The following is a 22,044-nucleotide window of genomic DNA, read 5'->3' on the forward strand; positions in this document are numbered from 1 at the left end:
AGACTAGCTTGCATGGTAGAGTTGCTGCCTCACAGCGCCAGAGATTCGGGTTCGATCCTGACCACGGGTGCTGTCTGTACGGTGTTTGCACGTTCTCCCCTGTGACAGTGTGGGTTTTCTCCGGGTGCTCCGGTTTGCCCCCACCCTCCAAAGACGTGCAGGTTTCGGCCCGATACGTTGCCTATTTCCTTCGCTCCATAGATGCTGCTGCACCCGCTGAGTTTCTCCAGCCTTTTTGTGTACCTTCAGGTTTGTAGGTTAATTGGCTTCTGTAAGTTGACCCTAGTGTGTGGGATAGAACTGGTGCACTGGTGATCGCAGGTCGACGTGGACTTGTTGAGGCGAAGGGCCTGTTTCCATGCTGTGCCCTTAAAACAAAACGGAAAACGAAAACTGGGGAACTGGATATCCTTGGCTCTGCAGTGTTCAAGGACTCCAGTCACAGTGGAGGGACAATAGACAATAGACAATAGGTGCAGGAGTAGGCCATTCGGCCCTTCGAGCCAGCACCGCCCATTCAATGTGATCATGGCTGATCATCCACAATCAGTACCCCATTCCTGCCTTCTCCCCATATCCCCTGACTCCGCTATCTTTAAGAGCCCTATCTAGCTCTCTCTTGAAAGTATCCAGAGAACCGGCCTCCATCGCCCTCTGAGGCAGAGAATTCCACAGACTCACAACTCTCTGTGTGAAAACGTTTTTCCTCATGTCTGTTCTAAATGGCCGACCCCTTATTCTTAAACTGGCCCCTGGCCCCAACATCGGGAGCATGTCCAAACCCTTAATAATCATGTTTTGAACATTGAATTCTCCCAATTTTGTTAGTCCTTGCTGTCTCCTCCCCTTCCTCAGCCCCCCTGCTGTCTCCTCCCCTCCCCCAGCCCTCGGGCTCCTCCCCCTTTTCCCTTTCTTTTCCCCCCCCCCCCCCCCCCCCCCCCCATCCCCCATCAGTCTGAAGAAGGGTTTCGGCCCGAAACGTCGCCTATTTCCTTCACTCCATAGATGCTGCTGCACCCGCTGAGTTTCTCCAGAGTTTTTGTGCACCTTAATAATCTTATATGTTTCAATGAGATCCCCTCTCATCCTTCTAAATTCCAGAATGTACAAGCCCAGCCGCTCCATTCTCTATGGATGTGTCAAGGTGACAAGGCCGGATGTCCAATATCAAAGCGAAAGCCTTCCCTTGCCCCCACCCACAGAAGCGGGAACAAGGGAACAACTATTTGTAATCTATGAATTGTAATCTATTCAGCCCTATTTCTACTTCATTTCCCTGCAATCCTCTTCACTACTTTCTCGGAAGTATCGATCCAATTCCCTTTAGTAAGCCTTGCTAATGGGTTCAACAATGGAAAGATTTGGAGGAGGATTCCCATTTCCTGGAAATCTGTTATTGAAAGTCGCTGGCCAATTTAACAATAGCGAGCAATGTCAGAAGCTGTTGGTACTTTACCACAAAAATCTGGCGGAATGAATGGATCGAACCACTTACCTCAAAATCTCCGTCGGTCTTGCTTGCCAATGGTTACAGTGATCTGGGCATGTACAAGTCCCGGTCAATACTTAAGGGTGCAACTGTGTTGGAGTGACTTGGGAACTCTGTCCACTGAAGGAGGTGGGATCATCAGATTGGAGCTAGTCCATGTGTGAGGGTTCCTCAAGCTCTGAGACTCTCAGACAGTGACCCCAGAGCCCGGTTTGGTAACAATGACCCCCACCCCCCCATTGTTACACCCTAAACCTTCTATTGTTGGATACCAGTTGGTTGAGGGCAAGGCAGAGAGCGAAGGCCAGAAGATCCCTGAAGATGTCTGTCATCCATTCTGAAACAGACACTTATGATATCATTCAGATCTTGGGCAAGGGGACTTTTGGTGAGGTGGCGAAGTGTTGGAAGAGAAGCACCGGCCATTTTGTGGCCATCAAGATCCTCAGAAGTGACTCATACCGTGCCCGAATCATCAAGAACGAGCTAAAGATGTTGAGGGTGTTGGGAACAGTGGATCCAGATCAGTACCACTTAATCCGATTCTTTGAGTGCTTCCATGATGACATCAAGTCATACTTGGTCTTTGAGCTGATGGAGCAGAACATCTTTGAGTTTCAGAAGGAGAACAACTTTGCGCTCCTGCCAGCCAGGCATATTCGGACTGTTACCACCCAGGTCCTTAGTGCCCTCCAGAAGCTCAAGGACCTGTCAATCATTCACGCTGACCTCAAGCCCGAGAACATCATGATCATTGATCAGAAGCGGTTCCCCTTCCGTGTGAAAGTGATTGATTTTGGATCTGCGAGCATATTTCACGAGGTGCGCTATGTCAAAGGTAGGATTAAGGTCGTAAGGTCATAAGCGATAGAAGCAGAATTGGGCCCTTCAGCCCATCAAGTCTACTCTGCCATTCAATCATGGCTGATCTATCTCTCCCTCCTAACCCCATTCTCCTGACTTCTCCCCATAACCCCTGACACCCGTACTAATCAATAATCTAACTGGCAACAATTCGGGCCGAAACCCTTCTTCAGACGATCAGTCTGAAGAAGGGTTTTGGCCCGAAACGTTGCCTATTTCCTTCGCTCCATAGATGCTGCTGCACCCGCTGAGTTTCTCCAGCATTTTTGTGTACCTTCGATTTTCCAGCATCTGCAGTTCCTTCTTAAACAATAATCTAACTATCTCTGCCTTCAAAATATCCATTGACTTGGCCTCCACAGCCATCCATGGCAAAGAATTCCACAGATTCACCACCTTCTGACTGAAGAAATTCCCCCCCATCTCCTTCCTAAAGGAACGTCCTTTAATTCTGAAGGTAGACAAAAATGCTGGAGAAACTCAACGGGTGAGGCAGCATCTGTGGAGCGAAGGAATGGGTGATGTTTCGGGTTGAGACCTTTCTTCTGAGGCTATGACTTCTCACCCGAGACTCTCCCACTAGTAGAAGCATCCTCTCCACATGTGTGCTTTGAGTGTACCACTGTCCTCAAGCCTGCTAAAACAGGCCCGCAATCTAAATCACAAACCTGGCTGGTGTACCAACTTTGGTCATGTCAACCATTCACCCAACCAAGGAAGTTTTTCCATGTGCTCTCCAACTTGGTTTTAGAAAGTGCCATAAATAAAGGCAAAATCACAGGCTATTTATTTCCCAAGAGCCTCATTAACAATAACAACAATGTAAGGAGATATTGGGACATATCTACTATCTTGGTCAAAGATGTAGGATTTCGAAACATAGAAACATAGAAATTAGGTGCAGGAGTAGGCCATTCGGCCCTTCGAGCCTGCACCGCCATTCAATATGATCATGGCTGATCATCCAACTCAGTATCCCGTACCTGCCTTCTCTCCATACCCCCTGATCCCCTTAGCCACAAGGGCCACATCTAACCCTCTTAAATATAGCCAATGAACTGGCCTCAACTACCCTCTGTGGCAGAGAGTTCCAGAGATTCACCACTCTCTGTGTGAACAAAGTTCTTCTCATCTCGGTTTTTAAGGATTTCCCCCTTATCCTTAAGCTGTGACCCCTTGTCCTGGACTTCCCCAACATCGGGAACAATCTTCCTGCATCTAGCCTGTCCAACCCCTTAAGAATTTTGTAAGTTTCTATAAGATTCCCTCTCAATCTCCTAAATTCTAGAGAGTATAAACCAAGTCTATCCAACCTTTCTTTCATAAGACAGTCCTGACAGGAAAGGAATCAGTCTGGTGAACCGTCTCTGCACTCCCTCTATGGCAATAATGTCCTTCCTCAGATTTGGAGACCAAAACTGTACGCAATACTCCAGGTGTGGTCTCACCAAGACCCTGTACAACTGCAGTAGAACCTCCCTGCTCCTATACTCAAATCCTTTTGCAATGAAAGCTAACAGCACAGAACGCGCTTTCTTTACTGCCTGCTGCCCTGCATGCCTACCTTCAATGACTGGTGTACCATGACACCCAGGTCTCGCTGCATCTCCCCCTTTCCCAATCGGCCACCATTTAGATAATAGTCTGCTTTCCCGTTTTTTGCCACCAAAATGGATAACCTCACATATATCCACATTATACTGCATTTAAGGAAGATCTTAAAGGAGCAAAAGAGGAAGAGAGAGTTGGAGCTTGGACACGCTGGAGGCAGGAAACATGTTCCCGATGTTGGGGGAAGAGTCCAGAACCAGGGGCCACAGTTTAAGAATAAGGGGTAAGCCATTTAGAACGGAGACGAGGAAAAACTGTTATCACGCAGAGAGTGGTGAGTCTGTGGAATTCTCTGCCTCAGAGGGCGGTGGAGGCCGGTTCTCTGGAAGCTTTCAAGAGAGAGTTAGATAGAGCTTTTAAAGATAGCGGAGTCAAGGGATATGGGGAGAAGGCAGGGTTGTGGATGATCAGCCATGATCACATTGAATGGCGGTGCTGAATGGCCTACTCCTGCACCTATTGTCTACTGTCTATTGTCTATTGAGAGGCTTAGAGCAGTAGATTTGGAGTTTAGGGGTTCCATTCAATTCAATTCCCAATTCAATTCAATCCCAATCAGGAAAAACAAAATTAAGAGACCATTTCAAGGATAGTCCTTTGGTCAGAAGTTTAAGGGTGAAGATCTCAGTGGGTTGCAGGCCCCAGGAGGTTGTGAGATTTGGAGGAGCGCATGCACAGCAACATTTGAAACCAGTAACAATACAACTCACCCCCTCCACGACACACTGGTCAACCTGAGGAGCACCTTCAGCAACAGACTGGTTCCACCAAGATGCAGCACAGAACGCCACAGGAGATCCTTCTTCCCTGTGGCTATCAAACTGTACAACTCCCCCCCTCCCAATGGTCGTAGGTACTCGTGGCATCAAGATGGTCGGGGCGTTTCTTCTAGCCTGATGAAAAATGTCCACGAGTATAAAAGGTTGTGAATTAGGTTGTGAAAGTGGGACAGACCATTAAGGAAGTGGAGGTGTTGGTGTGCCCTCTTGGTCATAGCTTCGATGTAACTGACCAGTGGACAGTCCAGGATAAAATGACAAATCCAGGACATAAATGGGGATACTGTGGATAGGGTGAGCTGTTTTAAATACCTGGGAGTCCACATCTCTGAGGATATGACATGGGCATCACACGCCGCAGCACTCGTGAGTAAGGCAAGGCAGCGCCTTTACCACCTCAGGCAATTGGGGAAATTCAGAGTGTCTCCGAGGATCCTCCAGTGCTTCTACGCAGCGGCGGTGGAAAGCATCTTGTCCGGGAACATTACCATCTGGTTTGGGAATTGCTCTGCCCAGGACAAGAAGGCTCTGCAGAGAGTAGTGCGTTCGGCCGAACGCACTATGGGAACTTCACTCGCCCCCCTGCAGGAACTATACATCAGGAGGTGCAACTCCAGAGCCAATAACATCATGGGAGACCCCTTCCACCCCTGCAACGGACTGTTCCAGCTGCTACGGTCAGGCAAACGCCTCCGTTGCCATGCGGTGAGACCGGAGAGGTTGAGAAGGAGTTTCTTCCCAGAGGCCATTCGGACTGTAAACTCCTATCTCACTAGGGACTAACTTTACTGAACGTTTTTCCTTCCGCCCACAATATTTAATATGTAAAAGAATATGTGATTGTGTTTGGTAGTTTGTTTGTTTGTCTTTTTGCACAAAAGTCCGCGAGCATTGCCACTTTCATTTCACTGCACATCTCGTATGTGTATGTGGCGAATAAACTTGACTTGACTTGGTGAAGCTATCAGCCGTCTTTACTGTGGCGCTGTCAAACCTTCAAGGTTGGACGGGTCTCACACGCCTACCTCCGTTTGCCTTTACGCCGGTGGAGCTCAGGGCCTCGTGAAGCGCTCCCAGGGTCTCCTGAGCAAGCAACAGCAGTGCGCGTTGTACGCGGAGCCCACACTGCAACCTCTGTGCACCAGCGCTGTAGGGAATGAATGCTTGGCATAGTTGACGTGGTGCCAAGCAAGTGAGCTGCGTTGGTGCCGGGCTTCTTGAGAGTCGTCGGAGATGCGAATAATGAGAAAAATGGAAAGTATTCCATCGCATTCCTGACGTGATTGCAGATGGAGGAGGAGGCTCGGACTGTCAGGAGGTGAGTCACTCACAACACCATGGTGGTTCAAAGGTGGCTCAGTGGTTTTTTAGTTGTCACATGCATCAGGGACAGTGGAGTACATTTATTGCAGACAACTCCGTTAAGCCCCTGTCCCACTTAGGAGACCTAAACAGCAACCTCTGGTGGGTACACAAAATTACTGGAGAAACTCAGCGGGTGCAGCATCATCTATGGAGCGAAGAAAATAGGCGACGTTTCGGGCCAAAACCCTTCTTCAGACTGATGGGGGGTGGGAGGGGAGAAGGAAGGAAAAAGGGGAGGAGGAGGAGCCCGAGGGCGGGGGGGATGGGAGGAGACAGCTCGATGGTTAAGGAAGGGGAGGAGACAGCAAGGGCAAATACAGCAAAATTGGGAGAATTCAACATTCATGCCATCAGGATGCAAGCTGCCCAGGCGGAATATGAGGTGCTGTTCCTCCAATTTCCGGTGTTGCTCACTCTGGCAATGGAGGAGTGGTGACCTCTGGTGACCTTGCCCGCCACCCAAAAAAAAAAAATCAAGGTCGAGGTGACCTGCAACCTCCTAGCACCTCCCACGCACATGTTGAAAACCTTCCTCGACTATGAAGGAAAACTGTGCCCGTACATAAGCACGATATCCACGGAGAGTACAGAATGCACAGAGCAGTCCATATGCTAGAGGCACCATTTTATAGTCCCAGCTCCAGCTGGCCACGAAGGCCCATCGCAGCCGTTGCCTCCATTTCTGTCGTCCCGCGATCCAGCACGTGTTCCCCGGGGGGGGGAGGGGTCACTTCTTTATAACGGATTTTGGTTATACTGGGCGGACCTACCCACGACAGTCCGCGCCGCCCCCTGGCTCGTCCCGTTTCCACGCCGTTCCTGCCGCCACCACCACCGCCAGCTCTCTAGCCTCCCGCCATCGATACTGGCGATCCACGCCTCTCCCCCGTCAACCCCCCTGGATTCCAGGCCCAGTTCTAGACCAGGAATCTGCAGAAGATCGCCTACCCAAAAGGTCACCTATCCATGTTCCCCGGAGATGTTGAAGATAGACACAATAACCTGGAGTAATTCAGCGGGTCAGGCAGCATCTCTGGAGAAAAGTCATAGATGATGTTTCGGGTCGAGACCCTTATCCCACATAGAAACACAGAAATTAGGTGCAGGAGTAGGCTATTCGCCCCTTCGAGCCTGCACCGCCATTCAATATGATCATGGCTGGTCATCCAACTCAGTATCCCATCCCTGCTTTCTCTCCATACCCCCTGATCCCTTTAGCCACAAGGGCCACATCTAACTCCCTATTAAATATAGCCAATGAACTGGCCTCAACTACCTTCTGTGGCAGACAGAATTCCCATATTTACCAATGCTTAAACTTTGCACTGGATTCAGTTCAGACACAATATCATCATCCTCATTTCTTGGAGAGATTGGTTGACTTTGGAACAATGAATTGCAGATGCTGGTATATTCCAAAGAAAGACACAAAGTGCTGGAGTAACTCAGCGAGTCGGACAGCATCTCTGGAGAACAGGATGGGTGACGTTTCAGGTCAGAACCCTTCTTCAGACTGTAAGTAGAGGGAGGGAACTGTCGCTAGACAAGGTCAGAGCAAATTGAGGCCAGCAACAGACGACCAAGAAAGGGGGCGGCCATAATGGTCCATTGATAGCTGGGTAGAGGTGATAATAAAGGGGTACAAGGATGCTGAACAGTGAACAGTGGAACTAGTAGGGTGACTAGGGTGGGGAGGGGGGAGGGGTGGGGGAGGGGGGAGTTGGTTGGGGGGAGAGAGAGGGAATGCAGGAGTTACTTGAAACGAGAGGAATCAACGTACACACTGCAGCATTGTAAACTTTCTAGTGCGACCTAGAATGTTGCCTGGGTTTCAACAACTAAGTTACAGAGTTACTAAGTTACTAAGTTACAGAGATAGGTTGAATAAGTTAGGTCTTTATTCTCTGAAGGGCAGAAGGTTAAGGGGGGACTTGATAGAGGTCTTTAAAATGATGAGAGGGATAGACAGAGTTGATGTGGACAAGCTTTTCCCTTTGAGAAGAGGGAAGATTCAAACGAGAGGACATGACTTCAGAATTAAGGGACAGAAGTTTAGGGGTAACATGAGGGGGAACTTCTTTACTCAGAGAGTGGTAGCGGTGTGGAATGAGCTTCCAGTGGAAGTGGTGGAGGCAGGTTCATTGGTATCATTTAAAAATAAATTGGATAGGCATATGGATGAGAAGGGAATGGAGGGTTATGGTATGAGTGCAGGCAGGTGGGACTAAGGGAAAAAAAGTTGTTCGGCACGGACTTGTAGGGCCGAGATGGCCTGTTTCCGTGCTGTAATTGTTATATGGTTATATGGTTATATAACCCCGGAGCTGGTCGGCCATTCCTGGACCTGTTCCAGCTCACCTTTCCTGCACGCTCTCTTTCACATCCTTCCTCAAGTGTGGAGGCCAGAATTAGACCCAATGCTCCAGCTGGGAGCCAGCCAGCATTTTCCACAATCTCTCTGCTTTTATATTCTGTGTCTTTATGAATCCCAGCATCCGATATCCTCAGTGATTACCCCCTCAACACATCCCTGCCCTGAGCAGGATTAATCCACCCATGCACTCTGGCTTCTGTTCTTGCACCCCCTGTAGAACTGTGCCTTGTGCCCAAATACCCAATGATGTCCTTGTCTACCTACCGTTCCCCCCCTCTACTTTCACACCGAAGAATAAGAATAGGTCCCGACATGAAACGTCACCTATCCCATTTTCCTCCAGAGATGCGGCTATATTTAAGAGGGAGTTAGATGTGGCCCTTGTGGCTAAAGGGATGGAGAGAAGGCAGTTAGTTATATGATACTGAGTTGGATGATCAGTCATGATCACATTGAATTGCGGTGCAGGCTCGAAGGGCCGAATGGCCTACTCCTGCACCTATTTTCTATTTTCTATGTTACCCCAGCATTTTGTGTCCCGTTTGTGCATTGTATTAGGGAGTGGTTTGCTACCACTACCTGTACAATGATAATACCTTACTTGGTTCGTTCGTTTGCTTGTGAGTCAGACGGCACATAGCTCACTGTTGGCTTCCATCGACGTCCAACATGGTGACAGAATTGGCTGTCCGTAGCGTCACAAAGTGTATCGTGTCGTCGTTTGTAGGCATCGCTTCAGATCAGTTCAAGTTCAAGTTCAAGTGAGTTTATTGTCATGTGTCCCTGTATAGGGCAATGAAATTCTTGCTTTGCTTCAGCACAACAGAACTTAGTAGGCATTGACTACAAAACAGATCAGTGTGTCCATATACCATAATATAAATATATACACGCATGAATAAATAAACTGTGCAAATAACAGATAATGGGCTATTAATAATCAGAGTTTTGTCCGAGCCAGGTTTAATAGCCTGATGGCTGTGGGGAAGTAGCTATTCCTGAACCTGGACGTTGCAGTCTTCAGGCTCCTGTACCTTCTACCTGAAGGTAGCGGGGAGATGAGTGTGTGGCCAGGATGGTGTGGGTCTTTGATGATACTGCCAGCCTTTTTGAGGCAGCCACTCCCTCTTACTTATAGTTTCTTATAGAAACGTACAGAATTTTCTTATAGAAACTTACAAAATTCTTAAGGGGTTGGACAGGCCAGATGCAGGAAGATTGTTCCGGATGTTGGGGAAGTCCAGAACAAGGGGTCACAGCTTAAGGATAAGGGGGAAATCTTTTAGGGCCGAGATGAGAAAAACATTTTTCACACGGAGAGTGGTGAATCTGTGGAATTCTCTGCCACAGAAAGTAGTTGAGGCCACAGTTCATTGGCTAAATTTAAGAGGGCCCTTGTGGCTAAAGGAATCAGGGGGCATGGAGAGAAGGCAGGTGCAGGATACTGAGTTGGATGGTCAGCCATGATCATGTTGAATGGCGGTGCAGGCTCAAGGGCCAAATGGCCTACTCCTGCACCTATTGTCTATGTTTCTATGTTTCTACTTGGTTATAGCTGACAATCTGCAATAACGGACTCTATCCCATACCCTACAGTCCATTATAACGAGGGTTTACTGTAATATAAAACATAAATAGCTCAAGAAAAGTTAGTCTGAGGCCCACACTATACACTGGGGAATGGAAAATGAATGCTGGCTTTCTGAATAACATCTCATCCTGGAAAATCTCCCAACAAAAACAAGGAAATGACATAAATGTTATCTAAGTTTCTGCAGTTTCGTTTTCAGGAAATAAACTTGACGTGAAAATAAATCTGACATTTGAAGCTGAGATATAAAAATAAATGAAGATTACAAATTATTTTATTAACTAGGGTGACGAAAGGATCAATTGAGACACAAGGAACTGCAGATGCTGGTTTACAAAAATAGACACAAAGTGCTGGAGTAACTTAGCGGGTCAAGCAGCACTATTGTTTAGCTTAGAGATACAGAGCGGAAACAGGCCCTTCGGCCCACCGAGTCCGCACTGGCCAGCGATCTCCGCACACTAACACGATCCTACACACACTAGGGAAAGGTTACTTTTTTTATACCAAGCCAATTAACCTACAAACCTGTCCGCCTTTGAAGTGTTGGGGGGAAACCGAAGATCTCGGAGCTCACTGGGAGAACGTACAAACTCCGTACAGACAAGCATCTGTTGTCAGGATTGAACCCGGGTCTCTGGCGCTGTGAGGCAGTAGCTCAAAGCCACCCCACTGCACCTCTGGAGAACGTGGATAGGCGATGAACGACTGAAGAAGGGTCCCGACCAAAAATCCACATTCATGCTCTAAAAAGACCTATTTCTGATCTCCAGTTGCCAGTCCAGTCCCGCTGAGTTAAGGGCCTGTCCAGCTTTCGTGACAATTCAAAACCTCTGCTGAGTTTAAAGGACCTAACAAAAAAAATCCAGATTGGACACCGCTCATCTTGAGGAAATGCGATTCCTTCTAATGGATAAATCAGACCAATTCATAACGAGTTGGTCTCCATTCGTCGTTTTTTTGGAATCATATGGTGCAACACAATTGTAAAAAATATCTGTTTCAGGACTGGACGAGGGTTGGTCAAGATTATAAATAATGATCTCCTTTTCTTTTTTATTTTATCTTCTTTTCTCTATTTTCTCTCTCAACTTTCTTCATTTACTCGTTTTCTTTCTTCACACACTATATATTTCACATCTTTCTATCCTTTACTATCTAACTTCTTTTTCTTATTCTAATCTTTTTTCAATGTAACAAAAAAAAAAAAAGAAGTTGTACATAAAATGTATTACGAAAATATATATTAGGCACTTTGGTGCCATATGACTGTACTTACTTCTAATAAAATAAAATATTTAAAAAAATAAAAAAATAAAAAATCCAGATTGTGGTAATCTACAAGCTCCTACGACCTTCCACTACTATGTTCACGAACTCCTACGAGTACGTCTACAAATTCCCACGACTATTTCGATGCCCTTACGAGTAAAAAGTTGCAATTTCTTTCATCTCAACCATTTTTTTACTCGTGGACATTTTTTATCGGGCTGGAATAAACGTCCCGACTTACCTGATGCCACGAGTGCCTACGGCTGGCATAACGAGCCGCTACGAGATATCTACGGACTGCTACGGACTCGTTACGGACATTCTACGAGTTTGAATCAAGGGGAAAACTCGGGAGAATTTGTGAATTACTTCGAGAAAGTGTGCAAGACCTTAACTCCAGCACTCTATGCCTTTTGTTCTGGAGAGAATAAAACCATCAGGCTGTACAACACAGCACAAAACCAAACTTAACTATGGACTTCCACGCAGTTCATTTGACTTGGGTTTATTTATCCACCAGTATTGTGGATATTAATTTTTGTATTTTTGTCCATGTGTATCATGTTTAAGGGCCTGTTATGCTGCTGCAAGTTGGAATTTAAATATTCCGTTCTCCTTTCCATATAACAATTAAACACTCTTGTAAACTCCTGGTCAGGAAGGAATGCATTTGTGCACTAAAATAAATTAGCAAAGTAACAACTTTTGACGGATAGTTCAATGGTTCAGTTCAGTTATAAGAAAGATATTGTCAAGCTTGAATGGGTTCAGAGAAGATTTACGAGTGTGTTGCCAGGACTAGAGGGTGTGAGCTACAGGGAGTGGTTGAGCAGGCTGGGTCTCTATTCCATGGAGCGTAGGAGGATGAGGGGAGATCTTTTAGAAGTGTACAAAATCATGAGAGGAATAGATCGGATAGATGCACAGAGTCTTTTATCCAGAGAAGGGGAATCGAGGACCAGAGGACATAGGTTCAAGGTGAAGGGGAAAAGATTTAATAGGAATCAGAGGGGTAACTTTTTCACACAGAGGGTGTATTTCACAAGCTGCCAGAGGAGGTGGTTGAGGCTGGGACTATCATATTGTTTAAGAAACAGCTGGACAGGTACATGGATAGGACAGGTTTGGAGGGATATGGATCAAGCGCAGGCAAGTGGGACTAGTGTAGCTGGGACATTGTTGGCCGGTGTGGGCGAGTTGGGCCGAAGGGCCTGTTTCCGCACTGTATCACTCTATGACTATAACTGGATTAGAGGACGGCAGATTCGGGCGGCACGGTGGCGTAATGGTAGAGTTGCTGCCTCACAGCGCCAGAAATCCCAGGTTCGATCCTGACTACGGGTGCTGTCTGTACGGAGTTTGGACATTCTCCCCGTGATCGCGTGTATTTCCTCCGGTTTCCTCCCACACTCCAAAGACGTGCGAATCTGTAGGTTAATTGGCTTCAGTAAATTGTCCCTTGTGTGTAGGATAGAACTAGTGTACGGGGTGATCGCTGGTCGGCGTGGACTCGACGCGCAGTAGGGTTCGTTTCCACACTGTATTAAACTAAAAGACTACACTCTTAAGAACCATGAAAATTTGTGGGAGCTTTTTTCTTAATTAACTTAATTATCGACCCTTCCCAGCTGCAGAATCAATGGACTTAGATCTTAGGCTTAGATCTATGATTGTCACGTGTACCGAGGTACAGTGAAAAACCTTTGTTGTGCATGAGATCAGATTATGCTATACATAAATATAATCGTCAAACTCTGCCCAGTCCATCATCGGCTCTGACCTTCCTTCCATCGAGGGGATCTATCGCAGTCGCTGCCTCAAAAAGACTGGCAGTATCATCAAAGACCCACACCATCCTGGCCACACACTCATCTCCCTGCTACCTTCAGGTAGAAGGTACAGGAGCCTGAAGACTGCAACATCCAGGTTCAGGAATAGCTACTTCCCCACAGCCATCAGGCTATTAAACCTGGCTCGGACAAAACTCTGATTATTAATAACCCATTATCTGTTATTTGCACTTTACCAGTTTATTTATTCATGTGTGTATATATTTATATTATGGTATATGGACACATTGATCTGTTTTGTAGTAAATGCCTACTATGTTCTGTTGTGTTGAAGCAAAGCAAGAATTTCATTGTCCTATACAGGGACACATGACAATAAACTCAGTTGAACTTGAACACTAACGTGTCCCTTCTGCCTTCCCGCAGAGCCCTACATCCAGTCCAGGTTTTACCGCTCGCCCGAGATCCTGCTGGGTCTCCCCTTCTGCGAGAAGGTGGACATGTGGTCGCTGGGGTGCGTGATGGCCGAGCTTCACCTGGGCTGGCCCCTCTACCCCGGCAACAGCGAGTACGACCAGATCCGCTACATCGTGGAGACCCAGGGGCTGCCCAAAGACCAGCTCCTCAACGCCGCCACCAAGGCGGCCCAGTTCTTCCACCGTGGACCCCGCCAGCACTCGGGCCCTCAGTGGCAGCTCAAGTGTGCCGCTGACTACCAAGCGGAGACCATGATGCAGCCTCTGGAGAGGAGGAAGTACATGCTCAAGTCGCTGGATCAGTTGGAGACCATCAACATCACCAAGACCATCTTCCCCGACGACGAGGTGATTGCCGAGTTCCATGACCGCAAGAACATGGTGGAGCTGATCAAGAGGATGTTGACTCTGGACTCCCACGAACGCATCACCCCCAGCGCCGCCCTGAAACACCCTTTCGTCACCATTCAGCAGCTGAAGATGACTCACGAACACACCAAGTACTACGAGCAGTCGGTGCAAGGCCTCAATGCGGCCCTCAACTCCGAGCGCAGGGCCCTCAACTGCGACCGTCAGTACTACAGCCTGGTGGACGAGTCGTACTACTCCAACCCCGAGTGCTACTACGAATGCCGGCAGGCCCACCACATCCCCAGCATCACCTCCATGCAGCGGGCCATTGACAAGATGGACAACTTGACTATTGAGGAGCCCGGCCGGGAGATTAACTTCAGTATGTGGCAGGAGGGAGCGGGCAAGGCAGGGTACCAGCCTTCCACCTCCAAGGCGGGCAACCCCAGCTGCTTGCCCCACTCCTACCACCAAGGGGCCTGCTTTAGGCCCAACCACCCCGCACACAGGCACAGGAAAGAACCGGCCGCGGGTTACTACACCAACCGGTGTGGGCTGAAGCAGAGGAAGGCCCCTCACCATTCCAAGTCCGACCCGGCCTTCGGGAACGTGATCCTCCTGGGACAGGAACCCCCCGCGGAGATCATTAGCTGGGAGGAGGAAGAGGCGGAGGCCATCTTTGCAGCGGCGTCTTCCTCGACACAAGAGGTGAAGAGGTCCGAGGAAGCGATGGCACTCAAAGAGGCTCCAGATCCTGAGGTAAGGTCGAGGTAAGGTCAAAGAAAGCACAGGACCAAAGATACTAGGCACAGGACTGCCATGTGATGGTCACAGGGGTGTTGACATAGCAACTTGGTGAGACCACACCTGGAGTATTGCGTACAGTTTTGGTCTCCAAATCTGAGGAAGGACATTATTGCCATAGAGGGAGTGCTGAGACGGTTCACCAGACTGATTCCTGGGATGTCAGGACAGTCTTATGAAGAAAGACTGGATAGACTTGGTTTATACTCTCTAGAATTTAGAAGATTGAGAGGGGAACTTATAGAAACTTACAAAATTCTTAAGGGGTTGGACAGGCTAGATGCAGGAAGATTGTTCCCGATGTTAGGGAAGTCCAGGACAAGGGGTCACAGCTTAAGGATAAAGGGGAAATCCTTTAAAACCAAGATGAGGAGAACTTTTTTCACACAGAGAGTGGTGAATCTCTGGAGCTCTCTGCCACAGAGGGTAGTTGAGGCCAGTTCATTGGCTATATTTAAGAGGGAGTTAGATGTGGCCCTTGTGGCTAAGGGGATCAGGGGGTATGGAGAGAAGGCAGGAACGGTATACTGAGTTGGATGATCAGCCATGATCATATTGAATGGCGGTGCAGGCTCGAAGGGCCGAATGGCCTACTCCTGCACCTAATTTCTATGTTTCTATGTTTCTAACCAGCTTTCCCACACTTCACTTGCGGCTCTTCCAATCTCACCTGGTGTTCCCGACGTGGCCTTCTACACATCAGCAAAAACCAAGCGTAGACGAGTCAGTCCTAGAGTCAGTCATGGAGTGATACAGCATGGAAACAGGCCCTTCGGCCCAACTTGCCCACACCGGCCAACATGTCCCAGCCACACTAGTCCCGCCTGCCTGCATTTGGCCCATATTGCTCCAAACCTGACCTATCCATGTACCTGTCTAAGTGTTGGGTTAGTCCCGGCCTCAACTATCTCCTCTGGCAAGCTTGTTCCATACACCCACCACTCTGTGTGTGAAAACGTTACACCTTAGATTATTTTCCCCTTCGCCTTAAACCTATGTCCTCTGGTCCTCCATTCACCTACTCTGGGCAAGAGATTTTGTGCATTTCGGCAAAGACTTGCATTCTATTCAAGGCCTGCTGGATCTCCCAGTTGCAAACCACTCCTCTTCCCATTTCCATCCCAACCTGTTAGTTTTAGTTTAGTTTAGTTTAGAGATACAGCGCGGAAACAGGCCCTTCGGCCCACCGGGTCCGCGCCGACCAGCGATCCCCGCACATTAACACGATCCTACACCCACAAGCGGGACAATTTTACATTTATACCAGGCCAATGAACCAACAACCTTGTAGGTCTTTGGAGTGTGGGAGGAAACCGAAGATCTCGGTGAAAACCCACGCGGTCACTGGGAGAATGTTCAAACTCCATAGAGACAGCAACCGTAGTCAGGATCAAACCCAGGTCTCAGGCACTGTAAACGGTGTAAGGCAGCAACTCTACCGCTGCGCCCCTGTACCACCCTATTACATGTCATGTGTTTCTACATGAGTTCAAATCAAAGTGCTGACTGGGATACATAACACCGAAGACCCTACAGCGAGCAAGATCGTCCACTTGACGAAAAAGACGTAGTACGGTCATGGGCAGATTCGCGGGTCATTTTCAGCCCCATTTCCGTAACCGGCTTCCGTCTCCGCACCAAAGATCCCGTAGCGGAGCAAAGATACTAGTGCGGAGACGGAAGCCGGTTACGGAAACATCCTCGTAAAAATAAAAGTTCTTTGGGAAAAATCTTCTCCTCATTTTCAGAATTATAATTTATTAACACAAACTGTTCCCCCGCAACGTTGATTACACTGCGGGTCGGGTCGGGTCGGGTCGGGTCGGGTTACTGAAATGGATGAAAAAAAGGCCCACGTTCCGCTCCGTTGCGTACTACACGTCAGCCCATTGCATTTAGTAGGAGTGGTCTATCTTGCTCCGCTATAGGATCTTTGTATAACACAACTAGTGGTCAGCTGACATCCTTGGGCCAAAGAGCCCAAGAGCTTTTTGGTTCAACAATATATATGGCAGTGGATTAATGATTGATAATGGAGATCGATAATGTTCACTAGGATTCATGAGCAGAGAGGGATTAAGCCAGGACTGGATGTCCTTCAGGTGACAGGGGTTATGGGGAGAAGGCAGCAGAATGGGGTTAGGTGGAACAGACTTGATGGGCTGAATGGCCTAATTCTGCTACTATCACTCATGATCTTATGGATGCACTCGAAATATGAGCACAAGCACAAAGTGCTGGCAGAACTCAGTGGGTCAGGCAGCACCTATGGGTGATAGACATCCCAAACTTAAGGTTGGGACCCTTAATCAGACTTGTGAAGACTGCAGAGAGCCACAAACTGCTGGAGTAACTCAGCGGGTCAGGCAGTATGTCTGGAGAAAAGGAATAGGTGACGTTTCGGGTCGAGTCACTTCTTCAGATTGAAGACTGCAGCCTCTTGCATTGATACTAGGAAGGTACAAGAACATAAGGAGAAGCAAGGGTAGGCCATTCGTTCCCTTGCTAGCTGTCCTTGCCATTCATTGTGATCATGGATGACATTTATACCTCAGCACCTTTCTACACAATACCTCTCCCTTGATTCACTTAGCATGTAAAAATCTTTCAATATCAGTCTTGAATTTCATTGCAAAAGGATTTGAGTATAGAAACATAGAAACATAGAAATTAGGTGCAGGAGTAGGCCATTCGGCCCTTCGAGCCTGCACCGCCATTCAATATGATCATGGCTGATCATCCAACTCGGTATCCCGTACCTGCCTTCTCTCCATACCCCCTGATCCCCTTAGCCACAAGGGCCACATCTAACTCCCTCTTAAATATAGCCAATGAACTGGCCTCAACTACCCTCTGTGGCAGAGAGTTCCAGAGATTCACCACTCTCTATGTGAAAAAAGTTCTTCTCATCTCGGTTTTAAAGGATTTCCCCTTTATCCTTAAGCTGTATAGGAGCAGGGAGGTTCTACTGCAGTTGTACAGGGTCTTGGTGAGACCACACCTGGAGTATTGCATACAGTTTTGGTCTCCAAATCTGAGGAAGGACATTATTGCCATAGAGGGAGTGCAGAGACGGTTCACCAGACTGATTCCTGGGATGTCAGGACTGTCTTATGAAGAAAGACTGGATAGACTTGGTTTATACTCTCTAGAATTTAGGAGATTGAGAGGGGATCTTATAGAAACTTACAAAATTCTTAAGGGGTGGAACAGGCTAGATGCAGGAAGATTGTTCCCGATGTTAGGGAAGTCCAGGACAAGGGGTCACAGCTTAAGGATAAGGGGGAAATCCTTTAAAACCGAGATGAGAAGAACTTTTTTCACACAGAGAGTGGTGAATCTCTGGAACTCTCTGCCACAGAGGGTAGTTGAGGCCAGTTTCATTGGCTATATTTAAGAGGGAGTTAGATGTGGCCCTTGTGGCTAAGGGGATCAGGGGGTATGGAGAGAAGGCAGGTACGGGATACTGAGTTGGATGATCAGCCATGATCATATTGAATGGCGGTGCAGGCTCGAAGGGCCGAATGGCCTACTCCTGCACCTAATTTCTATGTTTCTATGTTTCTATGAATATACTCAGTAACCGACCCTCCATAGCCCACCTGACAAGGATGGTGAAATGTGTAGGAAGGAAATGCAGATGCTGGTTTACACTGAAGATAGACACAAAATGCTGGAGTAACTCAGCAGGACAGGCAGCATCTCTGGAGGGAAGGAATGGGTAACGTTTCGGGTCGAGTCTCGACCCAACTTGTCGTACACATTCCTTCTATCCAGAGATGCTGCTTTTTCCGCTGAGTTACTCCAGCATTACTCTTGCATTTATTCCCGCAAACTAGAGCACCCGGAGAAAACCCATGCAGTCAGAGGGAGAAACGTGTAAACTCCATAAAGACAGCACTTGTAGTCAGGATCGAACCTGGGTCTCTGGTGCTGCAAGGCAGCAACTCTACTGGAGCGCCGCCGTGCCGTTCCTTTATAGCGCTGTGTCGATCAATCAATCAACCGATCGATCGATCGATCAGTCAATCAATCTCTTTGTGTAGGAAGGAACTGCGGATGACGGTTTAAACCGAAGATAGACACAAAAAGCTGAAGCAACTCAGCGGGTCAGGCAGCATCTCTGGAGCAAAGGAATGGGTGACGTTTCGGGTCGAGACCCTTCTCCAGACTGAGAGTCAGGGGAAAGGGAAACAAGAGATCTAGATGGTGATGTAGAGAGATATAGAACAAATGACTGAAAGATATGCATAAAGTAATGATGATAAAGGAAACTGGCCATTGTTAGTCGGATTCAATCAGAATGATAGCAGGCAGCCTTGGAAGCCTTACCCCACTACTCAAACCTCACGTCAAAAACCTCGGCGTAATATTTGACTCAGCACTGAGATTTGACAAACAAGTCAATGCCGTGGTAAAAGCTAGCTTCTTTCAGCTTCGGACGATAGCTAAAATAAAACAATTCCTCCACTTTGATGACCTGGAAAAGATCATCCACACATTTATCTCCTCCCGCCTAGATTACTGCAACTCTCTTTACACTGGCATCAGCCAATCTTCCCTGTCCCGCCTGCAACTGGTCCAAAACGCCGCAGCGAGACTCCTGACGGGCACCCGAAAAAGGGACCACATCACCCCGATCCTGGCCTCTCTCCACTGGCTCCCTGTGCGGTTCCGTATACATTTCAAGACCCTCCTCTATGTCTACAAAGCCCTCAATGGGCTTGCCCCCTCCTACATTTAAAAGTCTTCTCACCCACCACTCCACCTCCAGGTCCCTCAGATCGGCCGACTTGGGGCTGCTGAATATCCCGCGGTCTAGGCATAAGCTCAGGGGCGACCGTGCCTTTGCGGTTGCAGCTCCTAGACTGTGGAACAGCATCCCCCTTCCCATCAGAACTGCCCCCTCCATCCACTCCTTTAAGTCAAGACTAAAAACTTATCTATACTCCCAAGCCTTTCCTGACGTCCACTGAGCGAGGGCTATATGTATATATGTATGTAGTTTGTTTGTTTAGACTATTCTTATAACAAATGTAAAGCACTTTGGCCAACGAGAGTTGTTTTTTAAATGTGCTATATAAATAAATGTGACTTGGCTTGACTTGTTAACTGTGGGTTAGGTGAAAACGAGTTACAGACAATGAGAAACAACGCGAGGGCTTTGAAACCGATACAACGACGGGTGGGGAAGGGACGGAGAGAGGGGATGCAAGGACTACTTGAAGCTATGAATCTTTTTACTATTTTACGCAGAGATCTCAACCAAGCCAACAGGACTCCGAACATTCGGACAACTTTGACAATGAATGGTTGAACAATGGCAGCGAGACCTGGAGTCCGGAAAGCACAGATTCTGTCTCCATTGAATACGAAGAGATACAGCCACGGAGCAACAGTTACCAGAATTATGTACACATGGAAAATCAACATTAGCCCTATTGCCCAGTGGGCCATGCAGACAGCGCCACCTGCTGATCAGACAAGACTGCAAATGATTTTACAATGTGACAAATGCCTCGGTTATTTGCCACAGAATAAACCGTCAATAAATCTTCAACTGTAAGCATCATTTTATTTATAATAATGCAACGTGAAAAAAATATAGACCTCTCAGGTCATAGGAAAGGAATTTAGAAAATATGTATTGCGCTGAAACTTGCCAGGCCTGAAATAAATGCCATGGCCAGTCAGGAGATAGAATGAAGCAGGGAAGATTTGAAAGTCCTTAATTCAGGACAAAATGGCTGGTTTAATGTGATTGAGTATTGGTGCTTATTCAATCTGCTTCTGAAATTGACTTTATCCAAACTCTGAACTTTCGGGGTCGTTTGGAAAAGAGCTTTGATTTGTTATCCATTTATTCAGTGTTAAAGCACTCTGTGTATTCTGTATTGTTAATAAAAATGTTTGAAAATCAATCGGTTTTGTTGGGTCGAATCATCTTCCCAGGTCCAAGTTGCATGGAAATTGTCTATTGTCTATCGAAATGGTCAATGCCTCGCGAGGGGACCACGGTTTGGGATCTGCTCCACGCCAAGACCGCGAGAAATCGTGGGCGCGTAGCCCAGACCGTCACGCAAACCGACCTCCCTTCCGTTGGCTCCATCTACACCTCATGCTGCCTCGGCAAGGCCAGCAGCACAATCAAGGGCCAGTCTCACTCCCTCTTCTCCCCTCTCCCAACAGGCAAGAGGTGAAGAAGTGTGAAAACGCACACCTCCAGATTCAGGGACAGTTTCTTCCCAGAAAACTAAACCATCCTCTCACCAACTGGAGAACAGTCCTGACTAAGGAGACTCTCAGACCATCTAGAATTGGACTTTATCTTGCACTAAACATGACACCCTTTATCCTGTATCTGTACACTATGGATGGCTTGATTGTAATCATGTATAATCTTTCCACTGACTGGATAGCACGCATCTAAAAAGCTTTTCACTGTACCTGGGTACACGTGACAATAAATAAACTGAAGATAGACACAAAAAGCTGGAGTAACTCAGTGGGACAGGCGGCGTTTCTGGAGAGAAGGAATGGGTGACGTTTTGGGTAGAGACCCTTCTTCAGACTGGTTAAGGACCAGGTTAGGGACTGAGGAAGGGTCCCAAACCAGTCTGAAGAAGGGGCTCGACCCAAAACGTCACCCATTCCTTCTCTCCAGAGATGCTGCCTGTCCCGCTGAGTTACTCCAGCTTTTTGTGCTCTATCTTTGGTTTAAACCAGCATCTGCAGTTCCTTTCCTGCACTCGAGTTTAGTCTAAACCTATTCCTTGTTCAGCCAAGGCTTGCGTGACACATGGCACTGCCGATGCTAGGAAAAACTTGGCAACGAACTGACAACGATAGTGCTGTCCAATCTGACCACCTTACAGAGGCAGAACCCCACCTCCAGTGATGCTCCTCACCATTGGACATCAATGTCTCCCAGATGGACAGTGATCCCATGACATAGAAACATAGAAATTAGGTGCAGGAGTAGGCCATTCGGCCCTTCGAGCCTGCACCGCCATTCAATATGATCATGGCTGATCATCCAACTCAGTATCCCGTACCTGCCTTCTCTCCATACCCCCTAATCCCCTTAGCCACAAGGGCCACATCTAACTCCCTCTTAAATATAGCCAATGAACTGGCCTCAACTACCCTCTGTGGCAGAGAGTTCCAGAGATTCACCACTCTCTGTGTGAAAAAAGTTCTTCTCATCTTGGTTTTAAAGGATTTCCCCCTTATCCTTAACCTGTGACCCCTTGTCCTGGACTTCCCTAACATCGGGAA

General features: G+C 47.7%; 1 protein-coding gene across 1 annotated transcript; it reads left to right on the forward strand.

Moving 5' to 3' along the window:
- The first annotated feature begins 1,409 nt into the window (after positions 1-1,409).
- On the forward strand, positions 1,410-21,327 carry LOC129714234 (homeodomain-interacting protein kinase 4-like). Its single transcript, XM_055663771.1, has 3 exons — positions 1,410-2,327; positions 13,562-14,721; positions 20,023-21,327. The coding sequence occupies exons 1-3, from the start codon at positions 1,811-1,813 to the stop codon at positions 20,200-20,202; spliced, it is 1,857 nt and encodes a 618-aa protein (XP_055519746.1). The 5' UTR covers positions 1,410-1,810; the 3' UTR covers positions 20,203-21,327.
- Positions 21,328-22,044: the final 717 nt, after the last annotated feature.

This window comes from Leucoraja erinacea, chromosome 38 (genome assembly GCF_028641065.1).
Source record: "Leucoraja erinacea ecotype New England chromosome 38, Leri_hhj_1, whole genome shotgun sequence".
Lineage (NCBI taxonomy): Eukaryota > Metazoa > Chordata > Chondrichthyes > Rajiformes > Rajidae > Leucoraja > Leucoraja erinaceus.